Source organism: Psammomys obesus, unplaced genomic scaffold (genome assembly GCF_907164565.1).
Source record: "Psammomys obesus unplaced genomic scaffold, mPsaObe1.curated_primary_1811, whole genome shotgun sequence".
In the NCBI taxonomy this organism is placed as follows: domain Eukaryota; kingdom Metazoa; phylum Chordata; class Mammalia; order Rodentia; family Muridae; genus Psammomys; species Psammomys obesus.
In genome coordinates this window covers 3,091,708-3,119,276 of record NW_026586589.1, presented here as the reverse complement: position 1 = coordinate 3,119,276, position 27,569 = coordinate 3,091,708, and the positions used below count along the sequence as shown (strand labels likewise).

The following is a 27,569-nucleotide window of genomic DNA, read 5'->3' as shown; positions in this document are numbered from 1 at the left end:
TAGAAGACCTTGTACATAGCTTCAGGATCTGTCAGAGTGTACCCTAGGAGAAATTCCTTGCAGATAAAACTTTTCTGTGGTGGTTACTATCACCTGCCAACTCAGTGTAGCACTAGGAAAGAGAAATCCAATGTTTAAACAGAAGTATAGCTTTTCCTGTGAGTAACTGACAGATCAAGCTCCCCAACGAGGGCCATCCAGAGGGCAGTCTTTCTCATTTCCTTTATTTTTCTTTACAGGGTTCCAAAGGAGCCAGTACCCAACAGATACTGGAAAGAAGAGTAGCTAGTCTCACCCAACTACCTTGCACAGGTCCCAACTAAACAGGAATTCAGACCTCCCCATGCTCCCAGCTCCAGATTATTGTCCAATTCGATAAAAAGAAAGGCCACTCCCTCAGAGACAGACCGTGGACAGAGGCATATCTCCACATCTCATGTCTATAAGCCACACTGACTGGTTATTTTTTTTTTCAGTTTATTATTTTATATCCCCAGGGTGCCCCCTCCCTCTTCTCTTCCCAGCCCTTCTTCCTCTCCTTCCCCCTTCCCTTTTTCATTTCCTCACAGAAAAGGAGAGCTCCTTTCCCCACATATCAACCTTCCCCAGCACATCAAGACATGTCAGGACTGAACATATCCTCATCCCAAGACCAGGCAAAGCAGCGCTGCAATCGGGAAGTGATCCCTGACTGGTATTCTTTAGGTTCCTTTCAATATAAAACCATCAGGGAAACAAAGTACCAACTCTACAAACTGTACTGATGAGTCACACTGGCCATAGTTGTAAGCATTTTATAACTAAGAGAATGGTTCTAGAGCCACTGAGGTGTCTCAGTCGGTAAAGGCACTTGTAGAGTTAGCCTGGTAATCTGAACTTGAGTTTGAGGCCCCAGAACTCCTCAAAAAGGTCAAAGGAGAGAAGTAACCTCACAAACTTGTCCTCTGACCTCCACACATAAGCCATTCCACACTCACCTACACAGAAACATCAGGTGTACATACATACACACACACTATGGGAAAATGCTTTTAGCAAACTAAATATTCAAATATAGTTAATAGGTAAACTGTAGAGAATTGGTCACATCACTCAGAAAAATATGAAAAGCTGTTCCAAGAGAGGAAGCATTTCTACATTTCTACCAGACTAATTTTTAATACTCTGATTTAGTTTAATTACACTGCTCCTATAAGGACACGACTAAAGCACCAGTCACTCAGAGCTCTTCGCTCTGTAGAGAGGAAAAAGCCAAAGCAACAGGAAACTACCAGAGGTTAACTTGTGACCCCACACTGCTGGCCTATCCTCTTTAGCAGGAATAACAACAGACCTAAGAGAAAATGAGAAAAACACCTAAGAGAAATGAGACCACTTACTTGCTTCTCTTTCTTCTGTATTTTCATTTTCATCAATTAAGGGAAGGTATTTATTTCTATAAAACATAAAAATGCAAAGATTATGATAAATCCCACACAAAACATTTTATATTGCCTCTAGATTAAGTGTTCAACAATGCCCAGACTTCTAAGTCTACAACTAACTCTCATCAGACCCAATTTATTATTCCATTTGGGATGAAGTAAGAGATATTCTCTTTAGAGATCAGGTAATTTATAAAATACGCTGGCATATCAAAGCTACCAGATAACTAAAAGCAGAAATAAATATAAATAGTATAACTTCCTCGACAGAAATGAGAAGGTACAAAAAGGTAAGCTTCATCCTTCTAGGCAAAGAAAATAATACATAAGTTTATCACAGACAAATCGATTATAATAGAAATACAGATAATAAGAAAAGAAAGTGCAATGGTTTAAAGTAATTTTGTCTAAGAATGGGACTGGAGTTGATACTGGCAGAGGAGAGTATTCTTCCATAAGTTTTCTTATGTTACCAGATGTCTTAAAACCATGGAAATATATTACTTGGTTATTAACAGTTCACAATTTGTTTAAAGGACTGATTTTATTCTACTCAGCTCTGAGGCCATCATCCCAGGAACAATGGCCTTTCTGATACAATGTTTCTTTAGTGTGATAGTCCAGCAACTGGTTTTCCAGTACAGGAAAGAACCTGGTCCAGAAAACTCTGCTTTGGGGACTGCCTGCATCCCTAACTACAAGAACTACTCTCACCTCTCACATTCCTCACACACAGAGTGGAAGGATCACGGAATCTCCGTTTCTGGCTAGATTTAGAGGTTGCCTAACATGTTACCAGAGGCATACGATCACATGAGAATTAATCACATCCATATCAGTGTGATGTGCACGCATTAATAGGCCTTTAAAATTAAAAGTAGATAAGTATCTGAGGTGGTGGATATATGTTCCTTGGCTTGATTTAATTATTCCATATTATATTCATATATTCATAAATCCTATCATCATTTCATAGTTCACATACACACATATACACACACACACACACACACACACATATATGAAATCACAGTTGTCAATTTACCACAAAGATATTTTTTAAATTAAAATTGTTCTTTAGAGTACAGCTTCTTAAGCTATGGGCCATGATGACACATAAGGTTATATAACTGAATGTTGAGATTTAAAAAAAAAAAAAAATGGCAACAGTAAAGGATGTCTGAATTGCAACAACCTAAAATTAGAATCAAATGCATAATGAAGCAAGATTTCCTGGCAGTATTTGTCTGTTTTGTGTCATGTGACTCCACTGCTGCCTTGGTTCAGGGTACACATTTGTTTTTTGCACTGTATATACCATCACACTACATAATGCTAATGAAGACAACAACTGTGAGGTTACACAGTGCAGTGCTTCTATCGAAACACAATGGTTTTATTACAGAAAACTAAAACTAGTATTTTCCTATTATCATTTCCCAGCATATAAATATAAAATTAGTATCTCTGGATCATATTATATTAGAAATTTGATTTTTTAAATGGCTGCTTGAGTTGCTGACTTTAGTTTCATAAAAAAAAGTGATGCAGTAAATTTTAGCTTGTGATTCGAGCAAAATTTCCAATTATTTCTGAAATGGCCCTAAACATTTCTGTCATGTACTACGCATTTATATGAAGCAGCATTCTCAGCAATAACCATTATAAAATCAAAATATTGATCAAGGGCCACCCTATAGGGTGACAGCTTGGTGGATGCAGTGCTTGCTGTGTAAACACTACAATCTGAGTCTGAATCTTCAGAACCTGTGAAAGCTAGATGCAGTGGCATGTACTGTAATTCCAGCACCCCTAGACAAGTAAGAGGCAGAGAAAGGAGAATACTCAAGTTCATGGGCAGCTAGCCTGGAGACTGAAGCATAGTAGCAAACAACTAAAAAGAGACACCCCATAGGCATGTACAATACATACTACATATATACACATGTATATATATATACATATATTCATATACATATATACATATATATAATAGCAGACCATTAATACACGGAGATATACAGAACAAACAAAAAGAAACCTTGTCTCAAACAAGATGGAAGGAAGAAACTGGTATTTAAATTTGTCCTCTGACCACACACACACAGGCATATACAGAAACATACATGCAGACAAAAAAAAAAATCACCTCTGAAAAACACTAAAGCTGCTTTATGTCTTTCAGTCTTAGATACTCAGCCGGAATTTAACCCTTTATGTAAAAATAAACAAGTACATCCATCTCACTGGTATGCAGATTTGCTTTCTATCTTTATAAAAGGTAGAATTATATGCATTTAACAAAATGTTCTAAAGTAAACTCCTTATGATTTATTATCAGTAAATTTTGACTTATGCACCTTTTATACACACACACATTCTGGAGTCATGAGTGAATAAAGTTTAAGACAATCTGCTAGTGGCTTAAGTACCAGGGTGCTGCCATTTGCCATGGCCAAGGAGGTAACGAGCTGGAAAGCAGGCAGGACAGGGAGGCAGACTACTGGCTCAGTCAGGAAAGGGGAAGTCCCACTAGGACATACAAGATGCTTTCTTCTAAGAGTAAGTCAGAGTCAGCAATGAGGAAACAAGAGATTCATGCCAAGATGACCATCAGTCCCTGAGAAAGAGCAACAGCTCTCAATTACAGCAGGTAACACTTAGAATAGTCTTCCCTAAGGTTCATTATAGTTCTAGCTATATTATGTTAACAGGGGCTTTTTTCATTTATTTTCAACTTCAACTTATCAGGCTCAGACAAATATCATTCCCAGCCACCACTACCTACCATGTATTTCTTGAGCATTCCAGAAAAACCAATATTCTCAACTTATTTCAAAAACTGCCAAGAATTCTGAAATTAAGTTTAGGAAGCAAAGGGTATTATCAATCTAGACATATATACTAAAACTTCAATCATTAAAATAGAGAGGAGAACGAACAGGTTGTGTGCTCCCTGCTTGCTGTATCTCGACACAGAGCAGAAGTAGGAGAGGCAGCCTCTTCTCTCTCGACTTACTGTTTTCAGCTTTGTAAGAAACCTTATCATCAAAGGAGATGGCTAGCAATGTTACCAACAAGACAGATCCTCGATTCATTCCTGTGGATTCATTGGGAATCTGAACACTCTTGTGGTCAAGAAGTCTGACGTGGAGGCCATCTTTTCAAAGTATGAGAAAATTGTGGGTTGCTCTGTGCATAGGGGCTTTGCCTTCGTCCAGTATGTCAATGAAAGAAATGCCCGGGCTGCTGTAGTTGGAGAGGATGGCAGAATGATTGCTGGCCAGGTTTTAGATATTAACCTGGCTGCAGAGCCAAAAGTGAATCAAGGAAAAGCACGTGTGAAACGATCTGCGTGGAGATACACGGGTCAGTACCAACACCCTTCTCCACCCCCTCTACTCAGTTCCTCGTGTGACTCGGACTGTGACTTTCAACGGGATTGTTACGACAGGATGTACAGTTACCCAGCACGTGTTCCTCCTCCTCCTAGTGCTCGAGCTGTGGTGCCTTCTAAACACCAGCGTGTCTGGAAACACCTCACAGAGGGGCAAAAGTAGATTCAATTCAAAGAGTGGACAATGGGGATCTTCTTCCAGTTCTGGAAAGTTGAAAGGTGATGACCTTCAGGCCATTAAGAAGGAGCTGACTCAGATAAAACAAAAAGTGGATTTTCTGCAGGAAAGCCCGGAAAAAAATTGAAAAAGAACAAAGCAAACAAGCAGACTTATCCTTCTCATCCCCAGCAGAGATGAAGAACGAAAAGTCTGAAGAAGAGCAGAGCACAGAGCCTCTGTGAAGAAGGATGAAACTAATGTAAAGATGGAGTCTGAGGCAGGTGCGGATGACTCTGCTGAGGAGGGTGACCTGCTGGATGGTGATGACAACGAGGATGGGGGGTGATCAGCTGGAGATGCTCAAGGACGAGGAAAAAGAGCCAGAGGAAAGAGAGGATGACAGAGACAGCGCAAATGGGGAGGATGACTCTTAAGCACATAGTGGAGTTTAGAAATCTTATCCCATTATTCATTTACCTGGGCACTTGGGAGAGATCAAAGTAACACCAGATCCTCTCCCCTAGTATCCTCAGCACATTCTCACTGTTCTCCTTCTCCTATTCCTTCCTGAGTTCATTAATTCATAATTGTCCTGTGCCTAGTTCCATTTTCACTTTCTTTGATGCTCCTTAGAAGTTTTGTTAAGTCTACCCTGTAAGACTTAACAAATTTAAGTTGATACCTCTTTGACTTAACAATAAAAAAGTATGGTTTTAAAAAAACAAAACAAAACAACAACAAAAACCAGAAAAGTCCAGCACCAAAAAAAAATTACATTTAATATAGAAAGAACTGATCCAAGAAAAAGTATAGATACCAAACCAAACCAAACACACCACCAAAAACAAAACAAAACAAAACAAAAACCCACCAGAACAAAACACAAAACATCCCATAATTTACATTTGGTGCCACAAAATAACATGGTAAAACAAACAACTTCCCAATATTATCAGGAATGTAGAAAACAGGACCTAATTATCACACTATTGGCATTTTCTTTTCAAGCTTTCTGAAAAACAACTCAGGCAAGGAGCTAGTAAATCTATAAACTGCCCCAACCCTTTCTCCCTCCCCAGTTCCACTTTAAGGACAGCATCACAAAGAAATGAGGCAGGAAGATATGTACCGGAGCAATAGAGGATGCTCAAGGATGAGGTAGGTGGGTGGAAGGAAGACACCTACCGCTGAACTTCTTGGGTCTGTGTCATCATGACCACAAGGTAAGAGAAGGCATATTAATACAGGCTAGAGAGGTTGGGGAAGAGGTAGAAGTCTTTCCCTCAGCTGTAGTTAGAAACTCAAGACACTGCAGGTCATGTGACTCTAGAAGTTCAATGGTCAGTCTTCATTGTCAATGTCACGACAATGGAACTAACTAAAACCCAAATGGCTGGGCACAACTCTGGGGGATTTTTTTCTTAATTAATCATTTGAACCTGCCCCTAGAGACATTGCACGTGTGGCAACGTGTCACATGTGGGTCAGTAGGTGGCAAAGAGGAGAGAGACCATGTCTACACTCAATGTTCTGATGTTATGAACATCTGAATGATCAGTAGCATAACATTCCCTAAAAAAAGTGAGCCTGAGATGACCTCTAGTCCCTCGCCAGGCAGGCCCCAATGGGCTCCCAGGATGGGAGCAAGCTGGAGACTAAAAGAACCCTTACTAGAACCATGGGCCCTGGGTGAGCCTGAGACAGAGGACCCTTACAAGACCTGCACCATGAGGCCCAGACAGGAAGGAAGCCTGAGACGACCACCAATCTGGGACCATGCAGGCCTGGGGATGGTGGGGAGACCATGCCCAAGATGACCCTTGCCCAAAGCCATAATGTGGGGCATTGCAATCCTGAGACAACTCAGACACTCAGAGACCCCAGGTGCTACTAAAAGGAACAAGTAAGTGGTGGGGAAATGGAAAAGAAAGACAACCAGAAGAATGTAGGCACAATGAAGAGGCAGAATTGAAGACTAGTGAGAAACAGCCTGATGTGAGTAGCCAGAGATACCACCTGAGACCATGGTGGGGTTCTGGCCTGTTTCCTGTGCAGCTGCATGGACAAGGGAGAGACTTCCTCCTCCTTCCCCACCTATGGCAGACTAGAAACCTGGCCCTGGGGTAATGAGAGAAGAACTGGCCATGTCCCTTGCCAGCTGCAACAGCTGGGAAAGCAGACCCTGCATCTCACCTGGGCAGTAAGGTAGAGCTGGCCCTGGTTGTGGGGGTGGGGGACGGGTTGCTAGTGAGCCAGCCCTGAGGGCAAGTGAGCCAGAGAGCTGACAGGTTGATCAGAAAATCAGATACCTCTCAAGCCCAAATCTGGGGCTTTTAATTGGCCCACTCCAACATCTAAGCCATCAGTGAACTCTGGGAGTGCATGAATGGCCTGGTCCTACAGATCCAAACTACAAGATCTCCATGATATGGGGCAACACAGAATATCCTAAAGGGTCCCATTGAGGTTCCAGTAGAAGCCAGAGGCCTTGTACCAGAACGAGTCATTGCAACGAACATTTGCAAGCAAAAAAGTGTGGACAAAAGGGTTTACTGGGGGGCACGTTGTGACACACTACAGCTTCTACAACAAGAGGCCTTCCTGAAGAACTTCTTAAAGATTCCTTCTAGTTCAAGAAGTCTTATGGTAGTGAAAAAATTTCAAATTCTTCAATGTTTTATTATGCACACTTAAAAATAGAAAAATGTCAGGTTCACACTATTGAAAAATTAATCCACAGGCATTATTTAAATATGTTTAAAAATTAAAAGTTTGATGACATATATTAAAATACAAAACAAACAAAACCCAGAACTAATCTTTCTGTAAAGCCTTTTACTTTTAAAATAAATTTATTTTATTTTTAAATATAAGATCTCACTATAATAACCTTGGTTGGACGGGAACTCTCATATATCTGCCTGCCTCTGCCTTTCCAAGCAGTGGCACCAAAGGTGTGTACCACCAAACTCAGCCCCAAGCAACATTTTTGTTTTGTTTTGTTTTGTTTTGTTTTATTTGAGACAGGGTTTCTCTGTGTAGCCTTGGCTATCCTGTACTCACTTTGTAGACCAGGCTGACCTCAAACTCACAAAGATCTGCCTGTCTCATTCTCCCAGAGTGCTGGGATTACAGGCATGCACCACCATGCCCAGCTTCCCAAGCAACAATTTTTAAAACCAAACATTCTAATAACATAATCCAAAGATTACTAACTTGATACTTACATGCTAAGAAATGACAGGAAAATATTAAGTCTTTGTTTTCTGTGACTAACCCGCTAGGCTTCTAAAAGTGCAGAAAACCACCCTTAAGGACAGCACTGTAACACAACAGTCTCCAGTCTCAGCCAAGGTGTTCTGGGCAGTGTCTGGGGACGTTGCATTAAGTGCTGGTGTGAAAGCCAGTGTGTTGTGTTGGAAACCATGGCTGCAGGGAGGCTGGCATGCAAATGGGCAGGTGCTGTCATAAATACCTTGGATTCATTACATATTTGATTGTGAATTTTCATCATCCTATGTGGTTATAAGCATGTGATTGTAGGTTCCCACAGAAGCCAGAGGTGTTGGAAGCCCCTGGAGCTAGGGTTCCAAGAAGATAGCCACCTGACCTGGGTGTTGGGAACCAAACTCAAGAGCTCTGCAAGACCAATATTTATTCTTAACCACTGTGCCATCTCTCCAGGCCCTAGAAACTTTTTACTGCTGCACATATCGTGGGCCCCACCACACACACAATTATATAACCCCACAGTTTAAGAACTTGGGTATTCAATCACCAAAAGGACCCTCCTTTACCTCTTATGATCATTAGTGTAAATTGTCAACTGTTAACAGAATCACCTAGGAAACAGGCCTCAGGGCACACCTGTGAGAAATTACCCTATTACATTAATTGATGGGATAAGATCCATCTTAATTGTGGGTGGCACCATTCCACAGACAGGGAATCCTGGACTGAGAAACACAGAGAAGGTGAGCACCAGCTTATGTTCATCTTCTCTGTTTCCTGATATGTGGATATCAGGTGACCACCAGCCTTCAAACTCCTGCTGCCTTGATTTCCCTGACATGATGCACTCTGAATTGTCAGCCAGAATAAAAAATAACTGAGACATCACATATTTACCCTCACGACACAATCTGGACAAGGTCATTTATGTTTCACTAAGTATGAAGCAATCTATAGGTGTTATCAAATATCAAGAATATTGAAATATCATATGGAGCAGATGAGCAGCTTATTCTTCATGTGGGTCCCCTAACAAATGGAGCAGCGGCTGTCCCTGACTCCATTGTCTGCCTCTAGATTCCTTCCACATAGCTGAGCTGACTTATCTGACCTCTGGGAGAGGGTGCACCTAGTCCTGCTGCAACTTGATTTATCAGGGTGAATTGGTACCCATGGGGGCTTGGGGGGTGGCTCCCCTTCTCTGAGGATAAAGGGATGAGGAAGTGGGGTAGGGGTGTGAGGTTGGGGTTGGGAGAGAGGAGGAACGAAGCTGTGATCATGCTGTAAAGTAAACAAAAAAAATAGATAAAAGTTTTTAAAAACAAAAAGGTCCAGAAATTAAAAAAAAGAAAAGAATTTGAAGTATCAAAATACAGTTTAAATCCAACCTCTGAGAGTGATTCCATACAGAAGATCCCTTCCAGAGGGTTCCTTGATTGTCACACGGTGATACCTGCCTCAGAGGGTTTAGGAGAATTATAGAAGATGACAATCTATGACATCTGCTACACAGTGAATAAAACTATATGGCAGCCATTAGTGGCAGCACTCCTGAGGACTAATCCCAAAGAGTCCACCCCTAACAAAGGTGATAGAGTTCGTCTCTAGGAGGAAGGTGGTTTGAAGCTGGTTGGGGAGAATGATGAAGGACCAAACCATAATGACTATATGAGGGGAAAAGAGTGAACTTTGAGAGCAGTTAAGACTTTAAAATGAAGAAACTAATTTTTTACACAAATTATGTTATACCCCCTTAGGCATGCAGTAATAAAAATTGATTTAATAAATAACAGTGAAAACTATTGGGATGGTAAAACTCCATCTTCCAGGGTGGGGCCCTTCTGTTATATAAAGTATTAGTGCATGTATTATTTTGAAAAAGGCCACAGAGGCCAATTCTCAGCAGCTACCTTTTTACTTCATTCTAGAGTCTCACAGCCTCTTCAGAGGTGGCTTTTCTTGTCCTATAATATGAACCATACTTCCTCTTTCTCAAACTCTCATCTCACTGTAATCCTGTTTCTTGACGCTTGTTTCTCTCTGGCATTTTGCTTTTGGGTTATGAGTTCACTATCAGTGTCCTCTGCACACAACACTGGAAGGTTGGCCATTGTATTCACACTATACTCCAGGGTCTACAACCTCATAGAATTGTAGTAAGGTGTTCAATGAACATGAGTGAAAGGTTCTTTTCTTGTAAAAAAATGAATTTCCCACTTTTTATAGCTCTTCTTCTCTCAACAAAGAAACAGGAACAACTCTAGCAAATACTGTAACAAGTCTTCCTTCTTTCCATACACTTCCCTAAAGCTGTTTTCCTCTTCAGAATTCTCATCCTACTCTTTTATTTTTATTTCAAATAATATACTGTCCAACACAAAGAGTGTACTCTCCAAACTGTGGACATAATATATGAATATCCATCCATCACTTGTAACAATGTATCACACTAATGCAAATTAGAGAAACTTTGTAGGATAGAGATGGGGTGTTTGGCGAACATTTTATACTATTCCTACATTAAGAAAATAATTTTTAAAAAATATTACAAATCTTTTATTTTAAATTTTCATACAGTATATTTTGATCATATTTTTTCCCTGCCCCAACTTCGTATTTTTTTTCTTTTTCTTGAGAGAGAGAGAGAGAGAGAGAGAGAGAGAGAGAGAAGGAAGGAAGGAAGGAAGGAAGGAAGGAAGGAAGGAAAAAAGGGAAGAAAAGAAAGAAAGGGAAGAAAAGGAAAGATGGAGCTGTTTTGTGTTGGCCAATTACTTGTGGACATGAGGTCTGGGGTGTGGTTGATGTCCTCAGTCACTCCATTGGAGAAAACTGACATTTCCTCTCCTAGCAGCTATCAATTGCAAACAGTTTCTTGGTTAGGAGTGGGGCTCTGCCATTTCCTCTTCTTGCTGGGATTTTGTCTGGCCATCGCTGGTTTCTTGAAGGAGATTCTCTTCTGATCTGATTACAGGATTTCAAGCTCAGCTTCTGTATAGGCTCCTCCTCTCAAATGTCAGTTCTATGCCGTGAGATGTGGTGTACCCCTGTAATCCCAGCACTTGGGGAGACAGAGGAAGGCACATCTCTGTGAGTTTGAGGCCAGCCTGATCTACAAAGCTGAGTCCAGGACAGCCAAGACTACACAGAGAAATACTGTCTCAAAAAAAAAACAAAACAAAACAAACAAAAAAATAAAAAATCAAATGTCACTACTTCCAGGGCTCAAGCCGTTCAACCCCACAAAGTCTCCTGAATGTTCTATTAAACTCCCAAACTTCTCTACCAAGGACCACTACATACTTCTAAATCCAAGCCTTGCTTCTGATCTTTATGTAGATGAACCCAACCTAATCCCAGCCAGTTCTAGTTAGGTATCACACAGGCATCCCTACAAGTCATGAAAACTAACCTCCAAAGTGCTACCTGTACACATGCCTGTGCTCCTGTCATTCTCAACCCTCCTATTACAACACTTTAATACAGTTCCTCATGTTGTGATGACCTCAACCATAAACTTATTTTTGTTGCTACTTCATAACTGTAATTTTGCTACTTACGAATCATAATGTAAATATCCAATATGCAGGATATCTGATATGTGACCCCTATGGAAGGGTCGCTTGACAGCCTCCAAAGGGGTCACATCCCACAGGTTGAGAACCACTGTGCTAACAAAATCAGATGATAGGTCTTCAGTAGGCACTGTGCTTTGTTTTGTTTTAACATAATATTTTTACTGATTACTTGGAAATGTCACATAATGTGCCCTATCACTTTCAGTTCCCAGTCCCCCAGGTCCACCTCCGCCTTATGAACTTTCCCTCCCCTCCCAAAAAATAAAAATAAATAAAATAAAATACCAAGTCCAGTTTGTGTTGCCCATATACTCACTACAGCATGGTCAAACTCCCAGTGGCCAGCCCCTTAAAGAAAACTGAACCCTTCCTCACCAGAGCCATCAACTGTAAAGGCTACACTTCAACATCCCTACCACAGTTTTAAAAAGTTCTATTCAATGGCTTCCTGCCTAAACTGCTTCTTTGGTGAGGAGAGGAGAGTGGGAAGGAGAAAGAAAGGTTGTCACAGAAGCCTTCTATGTCTATCATTCTCAACTGTGAGTCTGCAGTCATTGATACCACTGCAACAGAAGCTTTCTTGACCTTTACTGTCAGCAGCAGTACAGATCATGGACTTCCACATCGTTTCTGGCTATAGCATGGACCACGGACATCACATGACTTCAGGTAGCACAGACCACAGACACCAACATGGCTCCAACATGGCTCCTGGCAGCAGCACAGATCACAAATATCCACCTGGCCTTCAGTAGTAACACAGGCCACAGATATCCACATGGCCCCCAGTCTCAAAGCAGAACCAAGGACATCAACATGACCCTTGGTGGCAGCATGGACAATGGACATCAGCATGGCCTTTGTGGGTAACACAGGCCACAGACATCCACATGGCCTCTACCCTTAAATGAAAGCAGAGTCTTGCATAAGCAGTATGTCCTCTAGTCCATGTCTACTGACGTGGCATCCTTTTCAGCATAGATCTAGTAATACCACACTCCTACCTGCAGGACCTAACACCTAGCTGGAAAATTCTTCTAACACCCTTCCTTATATAGCATCTTGGCCTTCAAAACTTGGCTCTTGGTAGTGTTCTCTGCCTCCTCCAAATCTGATCGCTTTCCCAGTAACTCCCCGAGAAACATCTGAATGAGTGGTAAGTTTCTAAGACACTCATATCCAAAAATGGTCCTCTTGATGTTTTGTGGGTTAAGGAACAATAAACTGGAGGATTTTTCCTTGGGATTTTCAGGACCCATTCCTTCCACCACTTCTGTTAGATCTAAGCTGTTCTCATTCCTGGTCACTTACAAGTGGCATTTCTTCCCTCTTAAGAGCCCTCAGAAACATTTTCTTCTTCACAATAACATGCCTTGGAACTACTTTTCCCCACAATGTTGGTACATTCTTTTACAATATAGGTCCTTTCAGTTAGAAAGATCTTGTATTATTTCTTCCTAATTCCCTCCCTACTTACATGTTGTACTATGCGCATACATTGCAAAACAAAACAAAAACGGTTAACTATTAGACATTTTAAAAACAGTTATAAAATAGGAGTACTGATATATAGATGGCTCTCAAGTATACTGCGCTGAGTGAAAAAAAGCAACTGTAAAATGTATGCTGAGTGATTTCATTATATATCTGAGACAAAAGCTGAAAACCATGACTACATAGCTAAAAGTTGAAAATACTCCAAGGAGCCCAAACTCCTCAAGACTTCAGCCACTCAGGTACAGGCCACACCAGTCAGAAGAAAAGAGACCCCCATACTGCACTAAAGGCCAAACACCCCAACTTGGACACAGACTTCCTACTGGCTCAGAGTCACACCAGCCACCAGAATTTCAGGCCACAAAGACCAGAAGACCAAAGAGGAAACAGAAACCAAGGAACAAAACACCCATCCAATAAAGACAGCACCTAGTTCTATAATCATCCCAAACCCATATGCCTAAATGCCAGTGTAAAATAATCAACAAAGCCAGGGCAATATGACACCACTAGAGCCCAACTATCCTATGACAGCAAGACCTAAATATTTCAATGCAGCTGGAGGATAAGAAAACGACCTTAAAACCAACTTTATGAAGATGATAGAGGTCCTTGAAGAAAAGAATAAAAAAATCCCTTAAAGACCCACTTGAAAATGGAAATAGAAGAAATAAAGACAACACAAACTTATAGAATTCTGGAAATGGAAAACCTAGGTAAGCAAACAGGAACTACAAATGCCAAGCATCACCAACAGAACAGAATCTCAAGTGTTGAAGGTAGCAAAGAAGACATAGATTCATCAGTCAAAAAAATATTAAATCTAAAAATTCCTAACACAAAACATCAGGAAATCTGGGACACTATGAAAAGACCAATCCTAAGAACAATAGGAATAGAAGGAGAAAAATCCCAGCTCAAAGACCCAGAAAATATTTTTAACAAAATCGTAAAGTAAACTTTTCTAACCTAAAGAAGGGCATGCCTAGAAAGGTACTACAAGCTTACAGAACACCAAATAAACTGAACCAGAAAAGAAAATTCCATAACACATAATGATCAAAACACTAAGCATACAGAACAAAGAATACTAAAAGCTACAAGGGGAAAAGGCCAAATAACATACAAATGCAGACCTATTAGAATTACACCTGACTTCTCAATGGAGACTCTAGAAGCCAGAAGGACCTGGTCAAATGTCTTGCAGACTCTACGAGACCATTCATGCCATCCCAGACTGCTCTACCCAGCTAAACTTTCAATCCAAGGACGTGGCAGGTGTGACGGAAACTTTCACATCACAGAAGAGCAGTGGAGAGAGAAAGAAGCCATGGAACATTCAAAGGCTTGCCCCTAGTAACTTACTTTTAAGTTTTACTTTACTTTTAAGATTTCACCTCTTAAATGTTACATTGACTCCCCAAACAGCACTAAGCGCTGAAACAAACATTCAAAACATGAGCATGTCTGGGACCACATCAGACTCAACTGTAACAATGACAAACAGGCGGCTACAAAAAAAAAGATCAGAAGTCGCTGTTCAAGAGCTGATAGGAAGTACAACAGCAGGGGGCTGGGCAAACGGCTCAATGAGTCAAAAAACAGATGTGTAAAAGTGAGGATCAGATCCTCAGAGACCATGTTACTTGGTCTCAGTAGAACATTCCCACTGGAGGTGGAGACCTGAGAATCCCAGGAAGCTCACAACCTGTTTGGCTGACACATGCACAGCCAACATCAAGAAACCCTGTCTCAAAGAGCAATACCCAAGGCTGTCCTCTGACCTCCATTTGCACCGTGAAGCATTAGTACGATTCAGTTCACACCCACAAACATGCACGTGCCCATTCACATACGTAGGACAGTAAAAAAAAAAAAAAAAAATTATAAGCCAGGTGTGGTGGTGCATGCCTGTAATCTCAGCAACTCAGGAAGGCAGAGGCAGGCGGATCTCTGTGAGTTCAAGGCCAACCTGGTCTACAAAGAGGGTCCAGGACAGCCAAGGCTACAGAGAAACCCTGTTTTGAGAAAACAAAATATAAATATATATGTATATAACGTGTTCTTATAATTTAAATTTTTAATTCCAACAGAAAGGTAATATAAATGGAAAACTCTCAAATGGACTTTTAAAATTAAAATTTAAAACATTTTTAATTTTAAAATCAGAAATTAAAAAACCTGGGGAGACAGATCTGTCGGTAAAGTGCTTACAGAATAAGCATGATGATCTGAGTTCAGATCCCAGCACCTACCAAAAAAGCTAGGCCTGCTGCATACCTACAACCTTATCACTAGAACAGGATGAACAGGAAGATTCCTGCAGCTCCTTGGGTTGCCGGCCTAGCAAAATAGCTGTCTTCCAGGTTCAAAAAGTAAGATGGAGAGTGGTAGAGAAGACACTTGGTCTCTTTACACACCCATGAGCATGCACACCTACCTACATATATGTATATACACTCTTGCCTCCATCACCTCCCACAAATCCAAGAGGTTGACATAGCCTGGATTTTTACTATCTGTGCTACACTGGATCCTGTTTCCACGTTTCTACTTCTTAAATCCAATTCTTGTAGAATTCCATTTTTCTATGCCCTCACTTGGTTTTATTAAAAGCTTCAAGCACTGTAGCTTGGCAGATATTCAGCTCTGGCCTACTTCCCAGCCACATGGCCTATTACCTACCAGCTTAATCTCACCCTGGTTGCTCCTTCATCCTTGTTCTGATGATGACTCCAGGATCCCCATCTAAGACCTCCTCCCTCTTTCTGGGTCCAGAAGTCCTACCTTATCCTCTCCTGTCCAGCTATTGGATGTTCAGCTTTATTTAACCAATCAGAAGGTGATGGAGAACAATATTTACAATATACCAAGACAGGAGACGCTTCATAGTAATGACAATGCCAAAGCCCCAGAATGTAACCAAATCTCTGAGTACAGAAATCAGCCTTTGGCCATGCTAGTGACATGCCTTTAATCCCAACACTCAGGAGGCAGAGGCAGATGGATCTCTGTGAATCCGAGGACAGCTTGGTTTACCAAGCAAGCCCAGGACAGCCAGGGCTACAAAGAAAAACCTTGACCCAAAACAACAATAACAAAAAAAGAAATCCACATTTGAATACACAGTGCACAAAACATCCTCCAACAAATTGTTCCATATTTTAACTTTTACTGATGTATAAGATACATGAACACAGCTCTTCAGAAATTACACACTACTGTGAAAACAACATCTACCTCCCTTCTGGTCACCCTTTCCCCACAAGTAACCACTGGCCTGACTGTCAGTATAGGTTAGTTTTGCCTATGGAAGGTGGAATTTTCGTGCAGCTGTGATTTGTGCTGGTTATCGCTTTACTGCCTTTTAGCTCCAAACATCCTTCAGTACTATCTCTGAAGCAATGAAGTAGAGTCTGGCGTTTCTCCTTTAATGGAGTATAACATTAACTGGCCACTAGAGAGAGTTGGAGGGACACTGCAACAAAAAGCAACACTTCTCCTTTTGGTTCAAGTGCTGTGCTTTTGTTCATCCCTGTTCAAAGTCAAAGGTCACCAGTGGAGTATACTGGGGACACCTGGTGGTACGCTCTGCTCTAGTTGCATGCCCAAACCGCACAGTTACTTGGGGTGGTAGGGGGAAGACTACAAATACTTTTGAACTTAATATAAATCATGGGGTTAGTAAAGGCCCTGCTGTAGTCTTGATCTTGTAACCATCTTTCTGTGTCCTGCAGACACAGAGGATGTTAGGCACCCAGGTATCATACCTGACTGTTTCTGTGTGCTTATATCCCAGAGCTGTTTTGCAGCAACCTGGACACCGACATCTATGTGTTCCTGACACTGCGGCTTCAGTGGCACAGCAACTTCTATTAAGTTTCCACCTACCAGTTCAACTGAACCGTGACGGGTATTTCCAAAGTCTCAGTGGTGTATAGTGTGCACCAAGCCTTGTATGTCTCTGCATGCTGGCACTCTAACTTCAGTTTGCCTTATCCCGGAGGGCTGCATCTTCCTTGTCCAGCAATTGTAGCCTAGGAAACCCAGGAAACCCAGAGAACTCTGCTATCCCATAGGTTATAACTACACCTTTTCCATCTGAACCACAGTACTGGGAAGGGTATCTTTTATTCTGTTCAGAACATAATTTTTTTAAATTAGCCGACTTTAATAAATGACAGACTTTAGGCCTGAACCTAAACAGTGTAAGTCTAGAACCAAAAAAATTTTAGCAACCATTTAAGTTCTCTAAAGACTGAATACTGTCTAGCGCTTCAGAGAAAGTAAGTCATAAGATGAGAGCAGGAAATCTGAGGAAAAGTTATATTTGATGTAAAAGGAATTCATCAAGTGGATAGCATGTGGGACATAGTATTAGCTCAATTCCAGTTGTTTACCAAAACAAGCTAAACATGAGTTGTGCTTGTGTGCACCTTTTGCCCAATGGAATCAGTTCCATTGTACTGTCAAACTGTACTGCAAGAGGTAGGCCAAGTACTCTGAATATCTTTTATCAGTCTATCATCTACCCCTATTTGTGGCTCTTCTCTGCTATTTGTAATTTGAACATGATTTGGTTAATAATGGAGGTAAAAAGGGAACCTATCAAATCTAACAACACATGCTGCTTAATGAAAAAAATGACTACAGTATTAACAAATAACAGAAAAGAAACTATATACTGATATTTGATTGTAGGGAAGGTCAGCTGGGGATTGATTTCTCTCCGGTATCTGTTTTGTTGTTGTTGGATCTTAGTCTTTTGCGAACAGGATAGAGTATGCTACCCCAGAAAACAGAAAAAGAACATTACCACCAGCAAGGTAGAATTAATTAGTTCAGTTCCCTCTCTACCTTTAATAGTCCAAGCAAAGGTGTTACTTCCTTCATTAATACAGAAGTAACTATATTTAGCCACACTAAGATTTAGGTGGTGTTTGTTTATTAAAAACCCTTCCACTTAAAGAACTTGGCTTCTAAGAATCTGAGGTGAGATTTGCCTTTCTAACATTCACTGTTAACAATTAAGACACCAGAGGCATTAAACTTTACTGTACACAATAATCTCCCAATCAGGAGCTATTTCTAGCTCAATGAGAACCAAAGAACAGAAGGACTGGAAGATGAAGCACCCCTTCTCCCCACAATCCAAGCTAGCCAGGCAAGGTGGCACATATCTTCAGCACTCAAGAGTCATGCACGCACACACATAGACCCACAAACTGTAATGGCTAATTTGGGGTGTCAAGTTGGCTACATCTGGAATCAACTAGGACCCAAGCAGCTAGGCCTGCCTGTGAGAAATTTTCCTGATTAGATCATTTATGTAGGAAGATACACCCTAAATCTAAGCCACACCTTTTGATAGCAGCCCATATAAAAATTCATAGAAGGAAGCTTTTGCTTTTTGTCTACGTGCTCTCACTCTTACTGGCAAATTCATCTATCCTGCTGCTGAGGCATTCCTTCACAATATTATGCCAAGGACCCCAGCACCAGACTGGGACTGCTGAGACATCCAGTTGGTACAATTACAGGATCCTTGGCCTTTCTGTCAGGAGACAGCCACTGCACTACCTGGAGCACAGTCTGTAAGCCATTCTAATAAACTGATTCATTTCTGTGTCTTTAGAGAACCCTGACTAATTCAGTAGGTAAGCTAGGATGTAAATACTAGCAATATGGCTGCAGAGTCCACCCTGTAACAAGACAAGGTTGTGATAAAACATGTCATCAGAAGGTAGAAGTTTTAAGAGGAAAGTAAAACTATTGGCAGCTTACTACATGTACATACCAGCCAGGAAGACTCTGTGAATGTTCTTAAAGTGCCACTTACTACTGTGCCCAAATACTTACATAATTCTAATCATAGCCTTGAAACTGTTAAGATGAACCATTTTATCCAGGTTCCTCTATAAGCCATCACAATAAGCTGACTTGTTTCTTCTCAATTCTTTGTTTTGGAAACAAATACACAACGTTAAGGATAAGTCAAGTTTTCCTTTTCCTAGAGGTCTCTTCTCTCAGACTTTTCTATGAAAAAGGCTGATTCTGAGACTTCTTGCTTCAAGGCTGGGTTCTTTGGGGACAGAAACAACAAACAGAATGTAGGTCCTGAAAATTAAAACCATGTGAAAGGAATGCTAAAAGGAAGAGAGTGCTCAGCCTGGAACGTGACAAGTGTTAACGCCCAGTGTTTAGGGGACACAGTGCACTCAACAACATAAAAAGACTATCACCAAGCCTTCTCATATTCAGGCCATCTATTACTGAGGCAACCACTTGTAGGCACTTAGACATCTAAAGACATCTCTCTTCTTCCAACACACCTCTTGCTTTATCTAGTTGGATAAAATTAGCCAATTACAGCAGCCAATGCCTAAACATGCTAACAAACAAGAACATGACAGTGCTAGAGAGAAAGGTACCTGTTGGGAAAACATTCTCTTACATTTGAAACAGAATGTGCCAAGAAAACAAAGCATTTAAGCACCATGAGTAGGAAGGAGAGAAATTTAAAGCTGGTTTAAGCCTGGAAAAGCTATTCAGGGCCTTGAGTATGCATGGATAAGTAAGTTGAACATATAGAGAAGACCAATAGGATGAGGCAGCCAATGAGTAAGGAAAGGAGAATAGAGCCAAATCACAAGAATCTTTGTTAATGTCAAAATGCTAAAAGCCATCTTTAAGAAAATCTGCTTACTAAAGTCCTTAGAGCTGCCCTGGACCCCACAGGATGATGGTCTTAATCATCTATTGCCATAATAATGTTGAAAATCAGACCACAAAGTTTCAGTTGCATACAAATAAAAGCTTGACATTCACTTAGGCTCACTCATCTGAATCAGTTTAGTGCTCCTGAAAGCTGTCTGCCATAGAGTCTACGTTCTGTGGTCTTACAATGAGACAGACCCAGGTGAAGGGACTATAGCTACTGTCCTCTCATGGTAACTACCAAGGCACTGAAGGACAAACCTACTGGAGGAGCACACCACACAACTCTGCCTTATTCTAGCCACAAACATAGCACTGGATTACAGCAAATCAAACGCACAAGCCTAAAATCAAGGGACAGAATACAATGTAGGAAACTACTCCAAAAGAATGGAATACTAGAATTTAATCTACTATTTCAACCCATAGCACTTTTAAAAACTAGCCAGGTTTAATTCATGTTCTTTACAACCAGAAGAATCAAACTAAATTATAGTAATTAAGAGTCCCTGAACTAACTCCTACTTCCTGAAATGACATTATCTATGGACCCTCATCTATCTTTCTCCCCTGAAAATGTAGGATATGAGCTATACATTATCAATGCAAAAAAAAAAAAAACAAAAAAAAAACCAAACAAACCAACACAAAAAACTTCTAACTGAAACGGTATTAGAGGAAGGCTAAACCAAGCAAGGATTTCCAGCAGAAGAAAGCAGCTCTGCACACCCTGCCAAGGAAGCCAATCAGACAGACTCTTTTGGTGCAATGAATCACAGGACACCTAAATCTAACGCTTTTGAGAACTCTCAGCACCTTTACAGTAAAAACAAACGAGACCACTTTTCTGAATTGTATTCTCTATCTAGTTTTTAAACCAGAAAAATAAAAGGACAGGGTTTCTCTGTGTAGCCTTGGCTGTCCTGGACTTGCTTTGTAGACCAGGCTGGCCTTGACTCAGAGATCAGCCTGCCTCTGCCTCCCAGAGTGTTGGAATTACAGGCGTGCACCACCGCGCCAACTAATTTTTACTCTCTTAAACAGACATTTGAGAAAGACATTTTGTTTCTTTAAAGAAAAAGTAATATTCTGAGCACATTTTGGAAGTATGGTCTATTTCAAACAAGCTTATTCCCTTCTAAAAAAAGCTAGAAAAGACTCCCTAGGATTTGCTAAAGGATCTCTTTCCTCAACCTGCCAAGCAAATTAAAGACAACACAATCGTGCACACTAACGCACAGAGACACTAGAACTACCTTGGACTGCTGGTTCAAAGACTTTTAAAATACACCTAAACCCAGACTTTCCTGGCCAAAAAAAAAAAAAAGTAATTCAGGGTCAATGAAGCTGCAATTACGAGAACACAAAGGCAATGGAATAGCTTTGACAGGAGAGGGCTGCAACACTGGGAACACCTGTGTGCCACAATTTCCCAAGAGTACCCTATGTGAGCCAACACATCATATTAAGCTCTCACAGGTTCTCGGAAGCTGCAGAATTCTAATTCCGGAAGAGTTTTCTATCTCCAACTCTAGTATAAATACGAGAACAACCATGTAGGAAAATGGAGATTGCTCGTGCTTAGACACCTAAAGCATCTCACCTGTTACCAGAGAAACTCAGTGAATTACAAACAACCCAAACAAATTCCCTTTATCTCCAATGGAAACAACCTAAGAAGTGACTATGTAAAAAAAACACTTTGCACACTCTTACTTTTCTTTTTTTACTAGAAAAATACTGTCCCATCACCTCTAAACCTCTCTTTGTGGAAACTAAAACTGAAAATCAAAATACCTTAGAATCCTACAGAAAAGATTTTCCTGCCCCTAGGAGTGTGCAGGCTGGAAACGATCAGCTTTAGAAGTTCTACATAGTCAAGTGTTTTGATAAGGAGAATGCTACACTGCGGAAAGAAAGGGCTTCAGAGGTGAAGGAAAGGGTGTGCTGTGCTGGCATTCAAACACACTGTTAGGAAGCTCCCTCACTTGAGGAGACTACCCAGCCTTCAACCTCCATGCTCTTTTCTTCTCGGGGTATTGAGGGTTTGTGTGTATAGGTCTAAGGAACTACAAACTCAGAGATGCTGCTTAAGAGTGAAACCAGCACCACCACACAGGAGTGCACACACTGGCCACGGCACTACCACCTTCTTGCCTCTCCTTTAGCCTCCAACAGTCTCCTCATGGCAGGTTCTGAAAGACAAATGGAATGGGGCTGACATATCTTCCCCAAAATGCCTAAGCTGAAATCCTAGGCCCCAGAACTTCAAAGTGTGACTGCACTTGGAAACAGGGTCATCATTAAAGAGACAATTAGTTACAGTGGGTCAGTGGGTCCATCCAACAGGTGTTCTTACAAAAGAGGAAGAGGTCTGAACACAGACATGAAAAAGGAAAAGACCACGAGAAGACAAGCAAGAAAAAGCTCATTTCAAGCCAAGAAGGAACTTCCAAAGAAACCAACCTGCCAACAGACACCTTTACCTTGAACTGTAAGCCATTCAGGCCGTGAATTTTCTTAAAGCAGCCCTGGCAAAGTGATGCAATGGAGAACATCTTTGCTATAAAATTCAATGAATGGGAGAAGAAATTCTACACACAAATCCAATCTTCAGGAATTTTTAAAGCCTAATCAAACACCAAGACTTCTCAGTTATTGGAGAGGAAAATGTTCACAGCTTACCCTTATCTTGTCCTCCCCAATGGCAATTCGAGAACCTCAGTGATGAGCCATATTCACTTCTATTCTTTCTTTCTATTCTGTAGTATTTCAGGGTCATATTTGAGGCTGCCTATGGCTCCAGTGTGAGTGAAGGACAAACTTAAATACTGACACTTTCTTCAAAATTTCTTAAGGTGACATTTCTGGCATTCTTATAATTCTACTCAATCTAAAATCTAATCACTTACTACAGGTCTCTGAAGACACCCCGCTGCTCCATCCATTCTACCTGTGCATGAGTAGAATCTTGGACAACCTAGAAAATTCCTCCTGACTCTGTGACTACAGAAACTTCTACTTCAGAAAGTCTCCTGAAAACCATTTTTATGTCTAAAAGTCGAGGAACATTTCATGACTGTAATTGTTTTTGGAAGGGCATCTCTCTTCAGTTATACTGTAAGGTTCTGATGTCAGGACTTATTTCCATCTCTGATATGCAAATCCTTTACAGACACCTGTAGACAGTACTGATTATTTACTAAATAAATGAAAACCACCAGTAACTTCATGCCAACCCTCACTGGCACTAAAGTTACTTCTTTGGTTCTCTTTCTAGGCCCCAAGACCTCACAGATAAAAGTAGGGTGTACAACAGAGAGAACTAATCTTTGGTGAGAAGTTAGAAACGCACTAGGGGAGTAGAGTGAGGATGTTTTTAGGAAAGAGGCACAAGAAACCCTTATAAGGTACTGGCATGTTCTCTGCTCCCTGCTCCCCGGGGGGTGGTTAAACAGTGTATTATCTTCTCTGTCTCTGTCTCTCTCTCTCACCAAACACACAAACACACAAACCCCTCGTTTTTTTCAAGCTAGTTATGAAGGTACACTTGGAAAACAAGACAGTGAGTTCAAAGCCAGCACAGGCTACATAGTCTAATGTAAGAGAAGAAAAATCTAGCCCAGCAACGTAATAAAAAATGGGCTAGAGCTAAACTCTAGGGAATATCACAACTCACCACACAAGCACAAAACTTGCCTCACAGATATACTGTATTGAAATTCTACAGAGGCAGCATTTCCTTCTCCAAACAGGTTAGAAACACAATACCTAGGTATTTAGCTGTACTGCTGAGACACAGAATCTTAATGGCATTTCAAAAAACTAGGGGCGGAATGCAAGCCTAACAAACACAAGCACTAGCCATACCAAGTATGGAGGTGCATGTCTATAACCTCAGGATGTGGGAGATGAGACTGGAGACCCTGAGAGAAGGCTGTCTCAAAAAACACGACAACAACAAAATGTGTCCTAGGTGTCTTCAAGACTGAGTGGATACCTACAGTTTGGGCCAAGAAGAGGGTTTGGAACAGAACTGATTCCATTTTGGTTAGAATGTAGCACAATCATCTTAAGAGAATACTGAAAAGTAAGGACATCCCTGTAGTCAGCATCTAGTTGCAAAGCCCCAATTCCAAGTTTTATCCATGTATGGTTCTCTGCGAAAATACAAGAAAAACCAGTGAGGGTCACTCAGGGGCAACCTTGGCAGTCATGGCTCAAGAAGGGTGCCTTTTTGGTAACTCTGTGGCCATAAACAAGCTATGTTACCTCCTAGTGCCTGAGATCCTAGTGGCTAAGATGCCTTACAGAAAATAAGGCAATAACAGAACCTGTACTCTCAGTGAGATTAATCAGGACTAATTAAGATAATAAATATAATGTGCTTAGTGCTGATATCCTTAAGCACTCAGAAAAAAAAAGTTTGCACTTTATTTTATGATTCTGGGATGGGTCACAAATGCCTTGGTTTTATCTGGTTCTATGCCTGCGTTTCTGGCACTCAGGCCAGGCCTGGCCCCAGTCTTTCTATGGCTGGCCTCCTTGCTGCACACCTGAATCCTACTGGCAGCTCTAGGGAAGGGCTTTTTGTTTTGCTTTGTTTTTTGAATAAAACACCTGTTCTCTGGACTCACTTTTCTTCCATTCTCTCAAAAGGAAAACTTGCTATTATTTTTCTACATCATTTCCTCAGTAGCCTCTTTGTCAACAGAACGCTGACCATGTAAAGTTGTAAAGAGCAAAATCAACCTAATACATGAGTCCTGTGGTGGCAAACCCTGACTACCCAGCTTGGCTGATGTTGGTGCAGCACACTCTGGGTATGTGGCTTCCCGAGGAAGGACACTCCATGGAGGCTCTGACGTAACAACTGCATTAATCCTCTGACGGAGCTGTAAAATGGTGGCATTCCTGCCTGGTGGGGAAAGTAAAAAATGTGGCACACTGGAAAGAAAGCATGTCACAAGGGATGTGTCCCTGTGCGTCCCCAACTTCTCAAACTGTGAGCTAAAGTAAATCCCTCCCCTCTTGTTTCTGCCAGGTATTTTGGTTAGATCAACAAAACACTAATTCTCAAATCTGACCATAGGCCCCTCTCAAATGTGTGTATAAATGGTACGAACTAGTGAGAATTTAACTTTTTAAGCTCTAATATCAAATGTGTGAGATTAAACTTCTCAAACCATCTCCTCCATTTGCTGCCATTTCCCCATCCCCCAACACCCCCACCCCCTCTTTTATTGAGACAGGGTTTCTTTGTATAGCCTTGACTGTCCTGGACTCACTCTGCAAACCAGGCTGACCTCCAACTCACAGATCTGCCTGCCTCTGCCTCCCTGAGTGCTGGGATTACAGGCATGCACCATGATACCCGGCTAACCTGCTTTTCTTTTAGAAAGGAAATGGGGCGCTGCTGGCACCAAAGCATAGAACAAAAGTCCCTTTTCATCCTTCTGTAAGCTCTAGTGCCTGCCAACTAGAGCAGTTCCACAAGGGATCTTAAAAAAAGAAAACAAAAACAAAAACTCTGTAAAGGGCTGGGGAGTTGGTCCAGTAAAGGACCTAAGTTTGGATCCCCAATACCCATGTAAAAAAAGCTGGACATGGCAGTATGTACCTATAATCCCAGCATTGGGGAGCAGAAACATGTCCTGATCAGTCAGCCTAGCTCAGTCAGAGAGTGCCAGGTATAGTGAGACACTGTCTGAAAAATAAGTTAGTTATCGAGGCAAACATGCAACATCAAACTCTGGCCTCCACCTGTCCGTGGAAACACATGTACACATACCTATGAACACACACATAAACACTCAACATCGACTGTGGCCTTCATTCACATGCAGGTGCACACACCAACAAAAGCTCTCTGCCACTCTCCCTTGTCGTGAGTTCCCATACTACACACACACCACATACAGAAGTGAAGCTGCCAGTTTATATACACTGAAGGTGTGTGCTGAGACTTAGTCCACTGACAATAGTGAGCACAGTGGTTCAAGGTCAAGATCCTGCCCTCTCGCCTCTTCTCATGGAGACAGGTAGTCTCTAGAGCAGCTATGACCTGACAGTATTCTTACTGGTGGTCTTCAGGCCTCTGCATGGGCCATGATCACCATTTCTTTTTAAATTAACATCTGTATACAATTTTGGAAGGGAGTAAAATATGTACACTATACATATTTTAATAAAACTACTTTCAAAAGCTAGAGAGCAGATAGTCCAAAATGTACACACAAATGGGAGAAATAAACTCTATGTCTCTGCATTGGGTGGTAAGATGGCTTAGAATTTAAAGCACTTGCCACACAAGTCTGACAACCTGAGTCTGACTTCCAGAACCCACCTAAGGTGGAGGACAGAGGCAACCACAAGGCTGTGAGCCATAGCAATACCAGTAAGTTTTAAAAGAAACATGGTGGGTATAACAGTGTGCTTAGTAATGTAAGTGTGATCAAAAGATTACAAGTCCTAGTCTCAGTGGTCAGATGTGAAGAGCTTCTTAGAGGGGAAAAGACAGCAGACTCTCTGGTCAGTTCAGTCTGCAGCTGTTCGTCTGACTCCAGCTTAAGTTTAAGGAGACGTTCTCCCTGGGGCAACAGGGAGGAAAATACCAGTTCCTAGAGGGTGAAACTATCTCATCCACATCTATCAAGGAAAAGGCACACACAAATATGGCATATCTATGACATTAAATTTTCAAGAAGGTACTAATGCTAAAAACATGATCCAAAAAAAGTACCTTGGGGAAGAAAATGAAGGAAAACTTTTCAGACACATTTCAAAAAGAATTTTATTTCAATAAAGGATAATGTCCGCAAATGTCATTGCTAGGAAGGTTTTTGCCTGGGGGGGGGGGGTGTTGTATGTGTGTGTGTGCACGTCTGTCTGTTTTCATGTGTGACACACACGTTTATGCAGACTAGGGGATAGGGGACCAGGGAGACTAAGGTCTTCAGGTGGACAGGATCCTCTTCTGGTCAAATTCTGTATCTCACTCTAACCTCAAGCCTTAATAGTCTAGCCAGCTTCTGATTTTCATGGAAAGATGCTGAACTTGGTTGTGCTTATGGGACAGAAGGATGCTCAGTGTGTGGATGAAATTAAAGTCTGTATCACAGAGAAAATTGGGAGTAAAATACAGACTTGCAGCCATTAAAACTTGAAACAACAAGAAAAAAAATATTTTTCACAAGTACAAAAATATATAATACAAAGGAATACTTAATAGGGAAGTTAAAAAGGCCTAAAAATTATAAAAAATAAAAACAAAAGCAATAAAACTCCATAAACTATACATAAAAGACAGGCCATGATAATCAGTGGCCCTCAAAAAATAGTGGAAAACAGGACTGGAGAGATAGCCCAGCAGTTAAGAGCGTTTGCTGTTCTTGCAGAAAACCCAGGTTCAGTTCCCAGCATCCACATGGTGGCTCAAATTATTTGTAACTCTAGTTTCAGGGATCCAATGTTCTCTTTTGACCTCTGCAGGCATCATGAATGCACACTGTGTACCTACCTACACACACACACACACACACACACACACACACACACACACACACACA

The 27,569-nt window shown here is 41.2% G+C and overlaps 1 protein-coding gene, 1 non-coding gene and 1 pseudogene across 2 annotated transcripts in view; 2 read left to right on the top strand and 1 right to left on the bottom strand.

The window, feature by feature from the left end:
- Nucleotides 1–27,569, bottom strand: part of Chd6 (chromodomain helicase DNA binding protein 6) — a 167,990-nt gene that overhangs the window by 121,850 nt on the left and 18,571 nt on the right. Inside the window, exon 2 of the mRNA XM_055602182.1 lies at nucleotides 1,380–1,435. Within this exon, the coding sequence (XP_055458157.1) occupies nucleotides 1,380–1,412 (33 nt within the window). The 5' untranslated portion in view covers nucleotides 1,413–1,435. The remainder of the gene's footprint in view (nucleotides 1–1,379; nucleotides 1,436–27,569) is intronic.
- On the top strand, nucleotides 4,482–5,420 carry LOC129672663 (heterogeneous nuclear ribonucleoproteins C1/C2-like; annotated as a pseudogene).
- On the top strand, nucleotides 6,420–6,551 carry LOC129672823 (small nucleolar RNA SNORA17). Its single transcript, XR_008719571.1, has one exon. It is a non-coding gene; the product is annotated as a small nucleolar RNA SNORA17 (small nucleolar RNA).